Raw genomic sequence first — 13,731 nt, 5'->3', positions numbered from 1 at the left:
CGCCGCCGTCCCTGTTTCTTCAAGGACGGGGCAGGCGCTGCCTAACGGACGAGGGAGGGTCACTGGCTGTTGGGCATTAAGCTGGCTTTATATGAAAGTGGCTTAGAGCCACATTTGCATGACAAAGCCATTTACGTGTATCTCATCAATAAGGAAGGCTACAGGCTGCATTTCTTCTCTCCGGTCTCTCGCATCACGCGCAACCATTAAAGGTAGCGGCGGGAATGTCGGTAAGCGAGTCCGCCGGTGCCATGCTGAGCGCAGCGCGGGTCACCCGGTCTCCCGAGCAGCCGCCGAACCAGCTCAGTGCCTTTTTTTTTTCGGGGCTGAAAAACGTGCTCGGGAGCTGCTCGGGCAGGCCCGGCAAGGCGCTGCCGCGGCCGCGCCCGGGGGAACCGGGGCCGCGCTGTCTGCGGGCAGAGGAACGGGGAATGGCGCGCGCGTGGAAAACCGGGGCATCCCGGCCGGCGCGGAGCCGGGACGCGGCGCGCTGCGGGGCCGCTGCGGAGGGCGCGGGGAGGCGGACAAAGGGGGGATCTGGCGGGTGACGCTGCTCAGGAATTCCTGCCGCCGCGCCGGGCGGGGGGAAGGGAGGAACGGGCGGTGCGGTGTCTGCTTTTTTTCTCTCCACAGGGTTGCCCAAGCCCGCAGCGGGGGGTGCTGCAGAAAGCGCTCGAAGCGGCACACGCGGCCCAGCGCGGAAATCGCAGGGTCATGGCTCCCCTCCCCCTCCCCACCCCACCCCGATACCCGCACTGGGACCCAAAACCGGGTCCGCCGCTGCGGCGGTCCCCGCTCCTCGTCCCCTTCCCTCGGACGCCCCGTCCGTTTGCCCGGACATCCCCCCCCCACAGCCCCTCGTGGCCTTACGCCACGCAGCCCCCCCCCCCCCCCCCCCCCGCCAGGCTCCGCGCACCCCTTCCCCCCCTCCTTTGCAACCCCCCCCACCCGCCGCGGATCCCGGCACGCCCCGCGCGGCGGAGAGGCGGGGTCCGCCGTGGCGGTGCGGGGAGGCGAGGCAGCGGCTGCGCGCATGCGTGAGGGCCTCGCCCCTCTCGCCCCCTCCCCCGCCTCGCGCTGTGCGCCGGCGCAGTGCGGCGCGACTCGTGCGAGGGGAAGGGCGAGTCGCGGCTGTCGGAGCAAGGGGGGCATCCGCGGCGCTCCGCGCCTCCTCCGCCGCCATGGCGGGCGCGGCACCGGCACCAGCACCCGCACCCGTCGCTACGGCTGAGAAAGTGGAGACCTCGGCGGCATCGGCCGAGCGACCGTCACTTTCGACGGCAGCGCTGGCGAAGATGGAACGGAACCGGCAACGAGCGCTGGCACTGCGGCAGGCGCGGCTGGCGGCTCGGCCCTATCCTGCCGCAGGTCGGACGGCGCTGGACTGTTCCGGCTTCGCCGGGCAGCTCCCCGCGCCCTTCTCTCTTTCCTTGGGCGAAGGGGGGGGGGGGGGGGGGGGGCGCGCTTAGTGCCGGCGGGAGAGGAAACGGGGAGGGGGGGGGAAAGGGGAGCGCGGGAGGTGTGGGGGTGAATGGGGGTAAACCGAGAGGCGCGAGGGCCCCCTCCCTTCCCCCACGTTGCTGGGTGGGGGGGAGGGGGGAAAAAGGAGGTCCATCGCATGCGCGCGCCGGGCCCCCGGCTCCGCGCGCGCGGGGGGGGTGGGGTGGGGGGGGTGGGAGGGAGGGGTGGGAGAAGAGAGGAATGGTGTGGGGGAAGAAGGGGGGTGCGCAGGCGCGCCCTCTGCTGGCGGCGGCTCCAGCCGCGGCACTTAACGCGGCGTCTCGTTTGTCTTCCGCAGGCGGCCAGCGGGTGAGGGCCCCCGCCAAGGTCGTCGATACGGGAGGGGGCTTCTTCCTGGAGGAGGAGGAGGAGGAGCTGGAGGAAGGGCCCGGCGGCGGCGCCGGGAAAATCGTGCATCCCCCCGGTAAAAAAAGCCAGAGACCCTCGGGGGAGGGAGCGGAGCAGGAAAGAGGCGGCGCCGAGTGCGCGGGGCTGGCGCGGGAGGGCAGGAAGGAGCGGGGGCAGCAGCGAGCGGCGGCATGGGCGGGAGGGAGCGGGAGAGAGGGCGCCTTTCTCTTTTTCCCGGGCTTTTTCCACCCCTTTCTTCTCCCCCTCTTTTTTTCTCTTTTTTTTTTTCTTTCGCTTTTTCTCCCCCCTTCCTTCCCTATTTTTCGTTCCCCCTTTCTGGATGTGCTGAATTCCTGGCGCGTCCGAATTCTTTCAGCATTAAGCACGCGGTAATTAAAAATGGAGAATTTTAAGCCGCGGAAGTGGGACACAGCCAGTGCCCTTGGGTATATATAGCACGTTTCTTTTTTTTTTTTTTTTTTTCTTCGATAAGCCTTATTTCTACGATTTCTTTCGGGAATTGGAATTTTGAGAGCAAAGTAAGTGTGAATCCGCGGGATTTCGTTGGTTTTTGGGAATTTAGAGGTTGATGGCGTTTATGCTGAGAGCACTGCTGCAGTGCCAGGTTTTAGCGTTATAAAACGTACTCCGACGCCAAATTGCTGATCGGTTGGTGGGGGATTTCAACACATTGTCCAGTGATATTCTCCCTCCAGAGAGCAAATGGAGAAGTAAGGATCCCAAAATAGACCCAGTTTCTTCTCTGGGATTGCCTTTGTCTTGCTTTGTTCTGCTCTGAATCGGCTGCGGGGCTATTGGTGCAGTATCTCTTTGTTAGAAATCGCCACCAGATTCATTAAGCTTGTAAATTATGAGCAGTTTTACTTCTTTTGAGGTATAAATGTTTAACAATAAATTTAATGGATCTGGGATGCCTTTGCACGGGGGGAGGTGTTTTTTGCTGTGTAATTCTTGATGTCATTGTCTTAATAAAATGCCTCTACGGTCGGGAGTACTGCCTGAAATGATGAAATGTGATGTAAGAGCATGACTATGTGAAGTACCGAGCATCCCCCCCTGTCGCTTGCGGGGCTGAATTGGCATAAAATGTCGCGTTTGTTAGACCGAATCTGCTATAAATGCAACCGTAATTAAAAATGTATGGTGCTGCATATCAAGCATTAATCTTATTTTTCAGGTATTGTTAAAATTCTGCAGCATTGCCTCACTTCTAGCGCGTGAAATTGTATAAAAATGTTAGAATTTTTGTTAGAATTACAATGTTACTGCTAGAGGAGCGATTCTCATAGCTGCGGTGTTTCTCGGTGTCCCACGGAACGTAAAGCGGATGGCGATGACGCTGGAGGTGATCTGCCCGGCGAGGATGCGTCCAGCAGCGGTAGCTGGCAGTGAAATGAGTCTGGGCTTGGAGCAGTGCTGAGAGGGCTTGGGGAGAGGATTGTAGTGGAGCTCCATCCCCATTCCACTCCTAGCAGCTCTCTGGCCATCCTCCTCCGTTTCTGCCACCCGGAACAGACAAGAAAGAGCTTTTGCAACTATCCCATGGCCTCCATTGAGCTCTTTGAGGGGAGAGGCAGGTGTGGCTGAGCTAGGAAAAAAACTGGAGCAGACTGAGAGGACTATGATACCAGTGCTGCTCCAGCGCCACTTCCTGCTCATGCCACCCTCTTCAAACTGCATCCCCTTCTCTGCTTCCTCCTGTTACTGCCTGCACGTCCTCTCAAAATCGGGGCGTATTTTGGAGGGCCAGAATGGAGGAAGCTGTAGGAGGGGATATGAAGCACTTCATGAGGAAACGGGGAGGGTTTTGTTGTTTTTTTTTCTTTTTTTATTTTTTAACAATGGATAACTTGAAACAAATGTGTGCATTTAAATGTTGAAGTCGAATACTTTGTATAGTTAACCTTCCAGCAAGAACAAAAATAACACCGGCAGAGACAGAATTAAATGATAATGGGTTTTAATTTGTACTTGTATCTGTCGGGGAAAACTTCAGTAGAGGAGTGAAACTAGTCTGTAACAAATACCTCTATAATGTAAATTCTAGTAAAGTTGTCTGTAATACCAATTCCAGATGTTTGGCTTTTAATGTTGCAGTTCCCTAAAAACAAAAAAAATTTCTTTTTCCATTAGCACCTGTACTAGAATTTGACTATCTTATCTGTGGAGACTGTGGCAAAGAATTCATGGATTCGTACCTTATGCAGCACTTTGATTGGGCAACATGTGATAATTGCAGGTATTGCAAATAATCAGAAGAAAACTTTATGTAAAGATTGCTAGCTATGATAGAGTTAATTACAAATGTGCTGATTAATCAAAGAAGCTGTCGGCAGAGAGACGTTTATCAGTAATTTTAAATACTTAAAAAGTAAACGGGGGCTGTGGGATTACCTGTATTTCCCCTTATGGGAGTGAAGAACAGCGCACTGTCTCGTGAGCCTGCGTCGGGGTTAAGGAACATCGGTGGGTTTTTGGCGTTACCGTGGTGGAAAGATGGTGTCTTAGAGGGCGATAAAGCGTGCTTGTCGGCATGGAAATGTGTTCGGTGTGGCAGACCACGGCTATGCAAAATGCTGATAGAACGCAGAGTAACCCCTTTCTGAAGCAGTGCGGGGATTAGGAGAGTATTTGCAGTCTTCGGGAATTAACCTGAATAAAGTTAGTACTTTGATCAGCACAAGAGAGCCGGGAACAGGGGGCCAAAGGGCAGAATCCCCGTGCGATGTTAGCGGGTTGAGCTGCACGGTAAGCAGGAGTTCGACCTTGGGCAGAAGACACTTATCTCAAACAGAAAATGCTCCAAAAGCCGCAGAGATAAGCGGGTAGTGAAACGGACTCTGAAGCAGCAGCCAACCAGCCATTAGTGTCAGAATGAATGGGGGAGGAAAAAAAAAACACACAAAAAAACCAAAGATAGCAGCTGGGAGTTTGTTCTGAGAGCTTCCCTGCTTACTACAGGGAGCGGCCAGGGTGTGCACATGGTGTGGGCAGCTCAGTCATTAGAGGCAAAGTGCTGTCTCCACGATAAAGTGGGTGGATGGAGCTTGTCAAGCAGAGGGTTCTGAGGCTGAGGAGTGGTTTTCTGTCGGAGCTATTGCAGCTGAGCACTAGCGATTCGTTGCTGCATTAGCTTTTACGGTGCACTTCGAATTCTAGTAAAGCTGCATTGGCAGCAGCGTTTCCTTGATGGCCGTTGCTAGCAATTACTGTTTGGCAGATTGTTCCGGCTCGAGCAATTCAAGTTACACTTCAGTCAGGATTGCGTAAATGTAGGGTTTTTTTTTTTATTAACTCATGAATGTTGCTGTGGCTGCAGAGTTTTTCACTGACTGGTAAAATCTAAAGTCTTTATTGCATGGCTCCTCTGCCTATTTGCATTTGGAAGCGAGTGCACTGCCTGTGTTGCTAATCTGATTCTGGGATCTAGAAGCATATGGGGTGTGTATATTCTCAGGTGATCTGACCTGTCTTGCATTATGTATTCTTTCTCTTTTGACCCTGTGTCAGGCTTATGCTTTTTTCCTCTTGAGTTGCATCTGGGTTAGGCGAATACCTAAAATTATCCATGCTTTTTAAATTTCAGCTACTCCCTCTTGTAAGAATGTATAAGAAAAGCACTTCTAGAAAAACAGGCTTCTCGGCCTATGTGTGCTCAAATGGGAGAACTTAATTTCTGTAAACCCAGCCTGGAGTTTAGCTGTAGATTGTCGGAATCTGAAGTTATTTGCATACATAAAAAACTGAGTGGATGAGGGCAGCCTGTATTTCAGGAATGTTAGAAATGGTGGGGATTTAGATGTTAATAACAGGGCTTTCAGGTGCAGCTTTTTGCCTTCCAGAGACACTGAAGATAAGCACAGGCTTATAACAAGGACAGAAGCAAAAGAAGAGTATCTTCTTAAAGACTGTGATTTGGATAAGAGGGAACCAGTGCTCAGATTCATTGTGAAGAAAAACCCTCATAATTCACGATGGGGTGACATGAAACTTTATTTAAAACCACAGGTACAGAAACTTAGTGTATTTCAGAACTCTTTTTACCTTCTTACAACTTTGTTAGCCAAAATATTGTCGCTTTGGTTCTGATTTCTGAATGACTTTGTCAAAATTAAGTATATTCTGGGTAGCTGGGGTAAATTTTCTGTATAGTTAAAGAGCTGTGGTCCAAATTCATGGAATTGTCTATGATTTGGGAGCATTGTAAAGATGTTCATGGCCCACAACCCGGTGGTGTGCATAGCTGCAGGTCATGAAGCACATGGCCTTTCAGTGGCTGAAATGGTGTGGGGCAGCTGCTGCTGTGTGCAGTCCTTTGTAGCTGTGGCCTCGTGTTTGCAGCTCTCCCCTCAGAGGCAGCAGGAAAGGCAAGTAGGTTTTCCAGGGCTCTTGTTTGCTACTTTTGTAGGTGTGCTTCTGCTTTAGTGGAATATGTGCAAAATTAGAGCTGGGTTTGAATTGTTTCATTTACTAATACTAAAAATCAGTGTTGCCTCTTACTGTGGAAGGAATGCAGGTTTGCAGTCAAAAGTGAGAGATGGGAGGCTGAGGCAAGATAGGGTTGGCTGGTGTAGGGGAAAAGAATTACATTTGTGAGTTAGAATAGTTTACTTTTATAATTTCAGGGCAAAAAGAAACATTTTTGTCCATCCTGTAGGTAATCAAGCGTTCCCTTGAAGTCTGGGGTAGTGAAGAATCATTGCAAGAAGCAAAGGAACTGCGCCGTGGCAACAGAGAGAAGATGAAACAGAAGAAGTTTGATAAGAAAGTTAAAGGTAAAGAGATAAACTTACATATTGCAGTACCTGAAGTACAGTTCTGCTTAAATTTGTTTCTGCATCTGATGAAAGTATTCAGAATACTTTGTGTGGCAAAATGGAGGCTTTCAGGAGCTGTGTGGGTAAGCCCAGAGCAGTCTGGTCTGACCTCATAGCTGACTATTTTGGGCAGAGGGTTGGACCTCTGGTAGGGAGCTGAGGTCCTTTCCAACCTGAATTACCCTCTTGTCCTGTGGGCATGGTGTGAGAGAAATCAACTACAGTGGTTCATTATGATGCTTTAAATGTTTTTTTTTCTTATGACCCAAAATGTGCCATAGATGGTTATGTTTTCTGACTTGGGGAGACTGGATTTTTGTGGCGGTGGGGTATAATTCTGTCATGCATGTGCTTTCAGGTGGAGTAAATGTAAATGAACATCGAAAATGCCTTTTCCCACTGTTCACAGCATCCCCAGCTGCTGGTTTTACTTCTCATTATCCTTGTTTTTTCCCTGAAAAATTAGTATTTAAGAGAGTGGAACTTCTTAAAAGTACTCTGAGCACAGACATGCTGAAATCTTAAGAAGACCACGTGCTCCTTCATAAGAGCTGTGGCTTACCATGGTGTCTGTGCCGCCCATCTGTGCTTCTCTCTTCGTCGGCAGTCTCAGGGAGAGCTCAGGCTGGCTGTACTGGTATTGTCTGGCAGGGGCCCAGCGTGAGGCTGAGCAAATAACCCGGCTGTGCTGTGCTCTGCGGGGCTGGCTGTGGTGCATGGGGGGACCAGGCCTCGGTGTAGCCAAGATGCCGGATCAGAGTACAAGCACAGGCCTAAACATGACGGGGTGTGCAGCCCGAGCAGCTTGGCTCCGACGTGGCGGCGTTGTGCTGCTCCGTGTGCTTGCAACATCCGGAGAAGCATCCCGGGCTCGGCAGGCCCTGCTCGCCTGGAACCCGCCGGCTTCGCTGCGGTGCAGCTCACAGCACTGGGCCTGGAGCTGAGTGCCAGCTCATCCAGGAGGCTTGCTGTGACCAGAATGAGAAGTGCTCTGCCCTGCCCGGGGAAAACAAATCGGGTGTTCTTGCGAAAACTCTGCGTTGCACTGACCCCTCTTGGATACCTTGGAATGGCTCTGTGTAAAAAGGCAGAGGGCAACGTGTATGTATTTCGTGTGGAAAATCTTCCCCTGTGAGGCAGCGTTGTCAGGCTAGTTCTCCTCCTTTAAAAGATGCAAACAAGGCAAAGGTTGCCAGGCAAGTCAGAGCTTGTTCCTGCAGTAGCAGATTCTCACCAAAATGTATGGAAAACAGGCAACACGCAGATTGGCATCTCTAGTCCTGTTTAGCTTGAGTGTTACTAACTGTTGCTTAAGATTTACCAAATCCTTAAAATTTCTTGTATTTCCCAACAGAACTCCGCCGTGCCGTGAGGAGTAGTCTGTGGAAGAAAAAAGCCAGCATCCACGAACATGAGTATGGACCAGAAGAAAACATTGACGAATCTACCTATAAAAAGACATGTACTGCATGTGGCCATGAATTAACTTACGAGAAGATGTAGTGATAATCATTCCCCCCCAGTTATCTTTTTAATTGTATTTTGTATCGAAGTCAAATAAATGCTGATCATGAACAAGCTTTTTGCCGAATTCTCTGAGGAATGGGGTTCATTGGTTGTAAGCAGCTCAGTACAGAAACAATACGCGTTGGGTTTTACGCTCGATCTGGCTGGTCCGGTTTGCTGTTACTGGGGGAGGGGGCATCTGGCCGATACAGCAACTTCCCTGCTGGTGGGAGACCTAAGCTGGGAGATTCGGCTCTATTAAAGGCGAGCGTTCCCAAGAGGAACGGCGCCTGCTCTGGGGAGGTTCTGACACGTCTCGGCGTGATTCATAAGGGAGAGTTGTTAGCAGTATCCTCTACAGCGTTTTACCCCCCTAAGTTTCGGGCCAGAGACCAAGGCTGCTTTCACACGGCAGCTCTGTCCGAAATTTGCAACTGAAAAGGGTAAATGCCTTTCCTCGGGGCAGAAGGGAAGTGGCATTCCAAGGTAGATCTCTTAAGTGCACCCAACCGTTTGCTTTCAATGGAGGGTGGATTTGCTTTCAGGTGCAAATTTCGGATCTTCACAGCTGTTGTGGAATGCTGATGGAAACGACTGAAGTGAGGGAACACGCTCTGCGTTTGTTTGCTATTATGCACATTGCAAAAACCTGCGAAGTCTCCGGAGGCTCTGGGGAGCCCGGGCCCCCGCGGCTGTGAATTGAAACGCTAAAGGCAGAGGTGCCGGAGCCGGGGGTGGGCAGGTGGCGATGGTCCCTGAACGAGCCTTCACTGCCGCCTCCGGGCAGGCAGCGCCCGGTGACCGGCCTCCCCCCACCATTGGGACCGGGGCACCTCGGGAGAAGGCCGGTGCCGGCGCTGCGCTGGGCCCCGTACTTCGTCTGCAGGGCCGGTGTGTGCTGGGCGCTGACTCACGGCCGGCGGGCAGCACCGGCTCCCGGCCCTGCCCAGCCCGGCCCGGCCGCCCTGCAGCCGGGAGGCGGTAGGCAGAGGAGGGTTTCCCCGCCAGCCCCCGCGGCACTGGCAGCGCCATGCTTGCCTCACCCGGCCCGCAGGAGGACAAGGGAGGCCGCTGGAGCCGGCCGTGGTGCCAGGAGAAGCGCTGGCGCTGTGTTAGTCACGGGACCAGCCACGGCCCTGCGGAAACGAAACTGCTCCACCCCGGCCGCATGAACCCCAAATCAGAACCCACCCCCGCCCCCCCATCATCGTTGTGTCAAGAGCCCCCAGAAGCAGTAGGACAAACACTGCAGTAACAACCTGGTTCACCTTCATTTATTTTTAATTGTGCATTTCTTCCCCCAACCGCACCACATTTCTACAGCATCTTTACACTACCCGCCACCCCCCCCCATGCTTCGGCAGTTGCAGGGTTATCCAGTCAGCTGGTGGTACTGCTTTGTGAGCGTCCCCAGTGTGCCGGTCATGTCAGGTGTACAGCCCTGGACCCACAGAGAGGGGAAGGTGGCAGGAAATGCCATCACAGCCCATGAACGCCATGTAAATCAAATCGATTCTGAAAGACAGTGCTAGGTGGTTTTAAATTGTAGGATTATGCGCTCAGGCATGTGCAACTGGATCTCAAGCACCCGTATTTGTCAAGGCTCAGAGGAAGTTACAGGTTCGCAAGTTTTAACTAACTGCATTATCAGTTTTATGGAAGTCACATTTATAGTCAGACCCCCACCATTAGCTAGTATCAGCTAGGATCAGAACTCTGACACTGGTCCAAGCCAGTGAAAAAACTATCAAAACCCAATTAAAATCTCTACAGTATTAAATGTTTCTTTAAAAAAGACCCAAACAGCTATTTGATTATTCAAGAACAGTAACAAAAAAATATCTGAAGTATTAGTCTGTGCATGGCTGGCAAAACCCTTGCATAAAGCAAATTTACAACAAGTAACAGTATACCCTGAAGTAATGGAAGGAAGAACCAAACCAGAAAAGGTAAAGCAGAGAAAGAAGTAACAAATCTAAGTCTATGAGGATATATGAGAATGCTATTGGCCACTTACAAACGTAGGTAAAAATAGGAAGCTCCGTTTCTAACCCCCTTGGTTGATCAGGAGATCAGCTGATCCTGAAGTATTGCTGAAATACCTTAATAGGTACAGTGCTTAGAAAGCAAATAAATCATACAGGAACAGACTTGCTCAAAGCTCGTCTCTTTCTAAGCTTAAACTGAACAGCAATGGCTATGCAACCCTTTAAATATTCACCTGAAAAATCAAGAGGCTAAGAGCAGCCTGGAAATGCCCTGTATGCTAGCAAACTGGAGCACCTAAGGCAGTGCCTTACCATCTGTCACTGCTTACCCTAATAGACACCACGCTGGCTTGCTGTTCATGTACGTAATGTTATCTGTGTAACTCAAAACTGAGGCTACTCTATTCCCGGGTTGTTTTGCCTCCACTGTGAGATATCACCTAATTCAGTGCTAAAATGTTTTCTGAAGACATGGGAACTGTGTGTTATCGCATGTTTAAACCAAGGGCATGGCAGCAGATGCAGATACTGCAAAGTTGCGGTTACTGAGCTAGATAAAGGGAGAGCACTTCGTTCATCCAGCACCATTACTGGGAAGATTTCTGGCATCCCTGCAGTCCAGCCTAGTGCAAGTGTGGCAGCCCAAGAGGCTGAAATACAGGAAGAAGCTGAAGCAGGTCCTGCCAGAAGCTGCCCTGGCACCAGGTGCTGCAGCTCCCAACACCCAGGTAGGGGCTGAAGCATGGAAGTCCCTGGTCTGTTCTACTCCAGCCCTGGTTTGATGTCTCTGTGCACCAGTAAAGACTCCTGACAGGAGCAATTTATGACTCTTTGACCACACTGTGAGGAGGGCTGAGTTTTTCAGATGCTGCCCATGAAGTTCCTCTACCACTTCTTTGTAGCTGCTGTAACAAGAGACTACATAATAAATTTAAAAACACATATTCCAACTGTATTAAAACCATGTTCTTTCAAACTGAAAATCTAGCTGGCTTGGTAACAAATCCAAATGCTCTATACTACTTTGAAAGCTTAAACTCAAGTGTTTCACATCCCCAAAGTTAAGACACTTTTTCTATGCCACAATAGAGAAGTTACCACACTTCACCGAGAAGGTGCATCCCTTTCATACTCACAAACCAGTATCAACTGTTTCTCATTTCTGTAATTCCTATGATTTAAGGGCCAGGCTAACAAATTCTATTGTTCGAGGGCTTTTATATTGGGATGGGTTTTTTTTGGCTTTTCTTTTTCTCCTGATTTTTATACAAATAAAAAACAAGAAACGAAAATACTATCATAAAGTCAAAAGTCAAACCAACTTAAAAGATGAAGAAAATAGTTCTTACTTCACATCTATCCCCTATCAGCCATCTCTTATAAGGCTTATGATGCTTACACAGTTTGCTGTTGGTTAGAGTATTGTATTGTTTTATATTGGAGCACACGAAAGCCAGTTTTAGTCAAAAATTTTTCTATCCCCATATCAAGTTTTATAACGTAAAAAAAACAAACATTAAATTCACTAAAGTCCTGCAGGCAAGACTTTGCCCGTGAATAATCCTCAAGCCTGCAGAGCACAGAACTGCTGAAACACAGCCAGTATATGGTGGTCCAGTTCAGCTGTAAACAGGAGGTTCTCTAGGGTAACCATGTATTGCTGGATGATCTGGTGATGCTGGCAAATAAAACAAACAAAACACATTTCATTTGTATTTGTGTAAGAACAAGCAGAGAGGTCAAGACATGTAAGAATCACAAGTCAAACGTTTTCATTGAAGTTGCTAAGCATATCTCATTTCCACAACACAACAGCCCAGTTGACAAGGCAAAGTGTGATGCTGAGCCACACTGACTGCAAGAAGAAAGCAAGTGCGGAAGTCCTGTTTGAAGAGCTCCCTGTAGCTCCTTACTCCTGGATCCTGAATTGTGAGCAGGATCCCATGCAACTGCAGAGATTCCTAAGAGAATCACGATACTTGCTTTCCTCTGGAGACAGGCCTACTACCCATGAAGGGTTCAGCTCAGAGGGGGACGACACTACCAGTCCCATTCCTCTACAGTTCTGCTGTTCATACAGGTGTAATTTTACATTCCTGTCACTTTCATGCAGCCACCTGTGCTTGTTACCGGATTTAATATGGAGCCAAGAATTCAAAAATGACATTTAACAGCTATTTATGCATCTTATTAGAAGGAATTCTGCAATACTTTAATCCACTTATTTTAAAGGCAACTATTTTGCTATCCTAGTTTGCTCTCCATTTTGCCCATAATATGAATACACAGTTAAGAGGAGCTCGGCAAAATGCCTAATCACAGCTCGGTATCTTTTTGCAGCGCACTCACAGTGTGGGAACTGAGCAAGAACCAGTTTCTCCACCAATCTGTGTCAGAGACGTGGCCAGAGGCAGTCACGTCCTCGCCCCACACCAGCCCCCACAGCAGCGTGCTACTGCCATCTACTGCTGCTTCCGGGCGCCGCGCACTGCTCCAGGCACGGCGCTTCTCATCGGCATCCCCTGCCTGCAGCCCTCCATACACCTACCTGTAGGAAGATCTGCTGCAACCTCTCTATACAACTCTTGTACCAAGGTGTGAATACATCAATTCCACCAGTCTCGCAGCGCACCAAGTGCTCAGTTAACAGCATAATGAAACGCTGCAGCAGAGGAAAAAGAAAAGAAGAAAAACAAACCTTAAGTTCTGTAAAATGAAGGACCCTAAACTCAGCTAAGAGGATCCGAGGGACAGCAGCTTTGACAGCAATGTGAGAATGATTATCTTTATTTTCTTTGGATAACACTGAGTTTAGTAAACAACTGCAATCCAGTTAACCTTCTGACTGTTCTGGAAACTGTACGCTAGCAGAACTTACCTGGTCCCGAGCACTTGAAACTGAGCAGGTCCTGCTCAGAAGCAGTCTTTGCAAGGGGATGACCTGGACTGATTCTAACCCATAGTAAACCCTTCAACCTTTTCCCATGTTTTTACTCCAAGAAGATGCCCAAGATTCCAGTGACACTGAAAGCTTATAAATCCCGTCACATTAAAGCTTGAGAGGGAGAACATGAGTGCCCATCACCTGGAAGATAACAAGGAAGAGATTCTTCTGCTCGCTCTGGGCTGACTCTACTTTTTCCTGCAGGCGCTCTATCTGCTCTTCCAGTGGCCCATCCTCCCGGTCAGTGCTGCGGTCATCATCATCATCGTCATCATCACTGTCTCGCTGTAAGGGACAACAACACACGACTAACTAAGCAACCTGGCTACCTGTGGGAACTGTTAATGCCCTATGGTTCCATGTGGAATGAGGAACAGTCTGCAAAGCAACTTAAGAGCAGCAACTGAAGCTGCTCTGCAGCTTGGGTAAGTACTGTATTTTGAGGGACATGTACTTTGAACGTAATTCAGGGAAGAAATCTGGAAGGAAAAATGCCAATTTGGAAAAGCCCTGGGAAAAAAAACTAACAGTAACAAAGCTTAAAAGACTGATCAGTCCTTTATTTAGTGGAAACACAGTAAAAGGTAATACCTCTGCTGACTTCATC

At 49.8% G+C, this 13,731-nt stretch overlaps 2 protein-coding genes across 4 annotated transcripts in view; one reads left to right on the top strand and one right to left on the bottom strand.

Moving 5' to 3' along the window:
* Positions 1–994: 994 nt before the first annotated feature.
* Positions 995–8,264, top strand: XPA (XPA, DNA damage recognition and repair factor). Its single transcript, XM_061468769.1, has 6 exons — positions 995–1,368; positions 1,799–1,924; positions 4,003–4,108; positions 5,712–5,877; positions 6,527–6,644; positions 8,041–8,264. The coding sequence occupies exons 1-6, from the start codon at positions 1,182–1,184 to the stop codon at positions 8,187–8,189; spliced, it is 852 nt and encodes a 283-aa protein (XP_061324753.1). The 5' UTR covers positions 995–1,181; the 3' UTR covers positions 8,190–8,264.
* A 1,710-nt stretch (positions 8,265–9,974) lies between these two features.
* NCBP1 (nuclear cap binding protein subunit 1) overlaps positions 9,975–13,731 on the bottom strand; it is a 34,072-nt gene continuing 30,315 nt past the window's right edge. For all 3 annotated transcript variants that reach the window (XM_061468757.1, XM_061468759.1, XM_061468760.1), the window contains 3 exons: positions 13,266–13,409; positions 12,729–12,842; positions 9,975–11,858 (listed from right to left, as the gene is read on the bottom strand). In XM_061468757.1, coding sequence (XP_061324741.1) covers positions 11,745–11,858; positions 12,729–12,842; positions 13,266–13,409 — 372 coding nt within the window. In that variant the 3' untranslated portion in view covers positions 9,975–11,744. The remainder of the gene's footprint in view (positions 11,859–12,728; positions 12,843–13,265; positions 13,410–13,731) is intronic.

This window comes from Pezoporus flaviventris, unplaced genomic scaffold (genome assembly GCF_033815535.1).
Source record: "Pezoporus flaviventris isolate CSIRO_AGI_PZ_B2104156 unplaced genomic scaffold, CSIRO_AGI_Pfla_v1 ptg000050l, whole genome shotgun sequence".
Lineage (NCBI taxonomy): Eukaryota > Metazoa > Chordata > Aves > Psittaciformes > Psittacidae > Pezoporus > Pezoporus flaviventris.
Note: the sequence above shows the minus strand (reverse complement) of the source record. Positions and strands in the feature narration are given on the sequence as shown.

What these genes read in the sequence shown, in the direction of transcription:
- XPA (XM_061468769.1), top strand. Translation starts at nt 1,182, where the DNA reads ATGGCGGGCGCGGCACCGGCACCAGCACCCGCACCCGTCGCTACGGCT. An exon ending in TCGGCCCTATCCTGCCGCAG is followed by an intron (nt 1,369 to 1,798) that starts GTCGGACGGCGC and finishes TGTCTTCCGCAG; the next exon opens with GCGGCCAGCGGGTGAGGGCC. An exon ending in GTTTGATAAGAAAGTTAAAG is followed by an intron (nt 6,645 to 8,040) that starts GTAAAGAGATAA and finishes ATTTCCCAACAG; the next exon opens with AACTCCGCCGTGCCGTGAGG.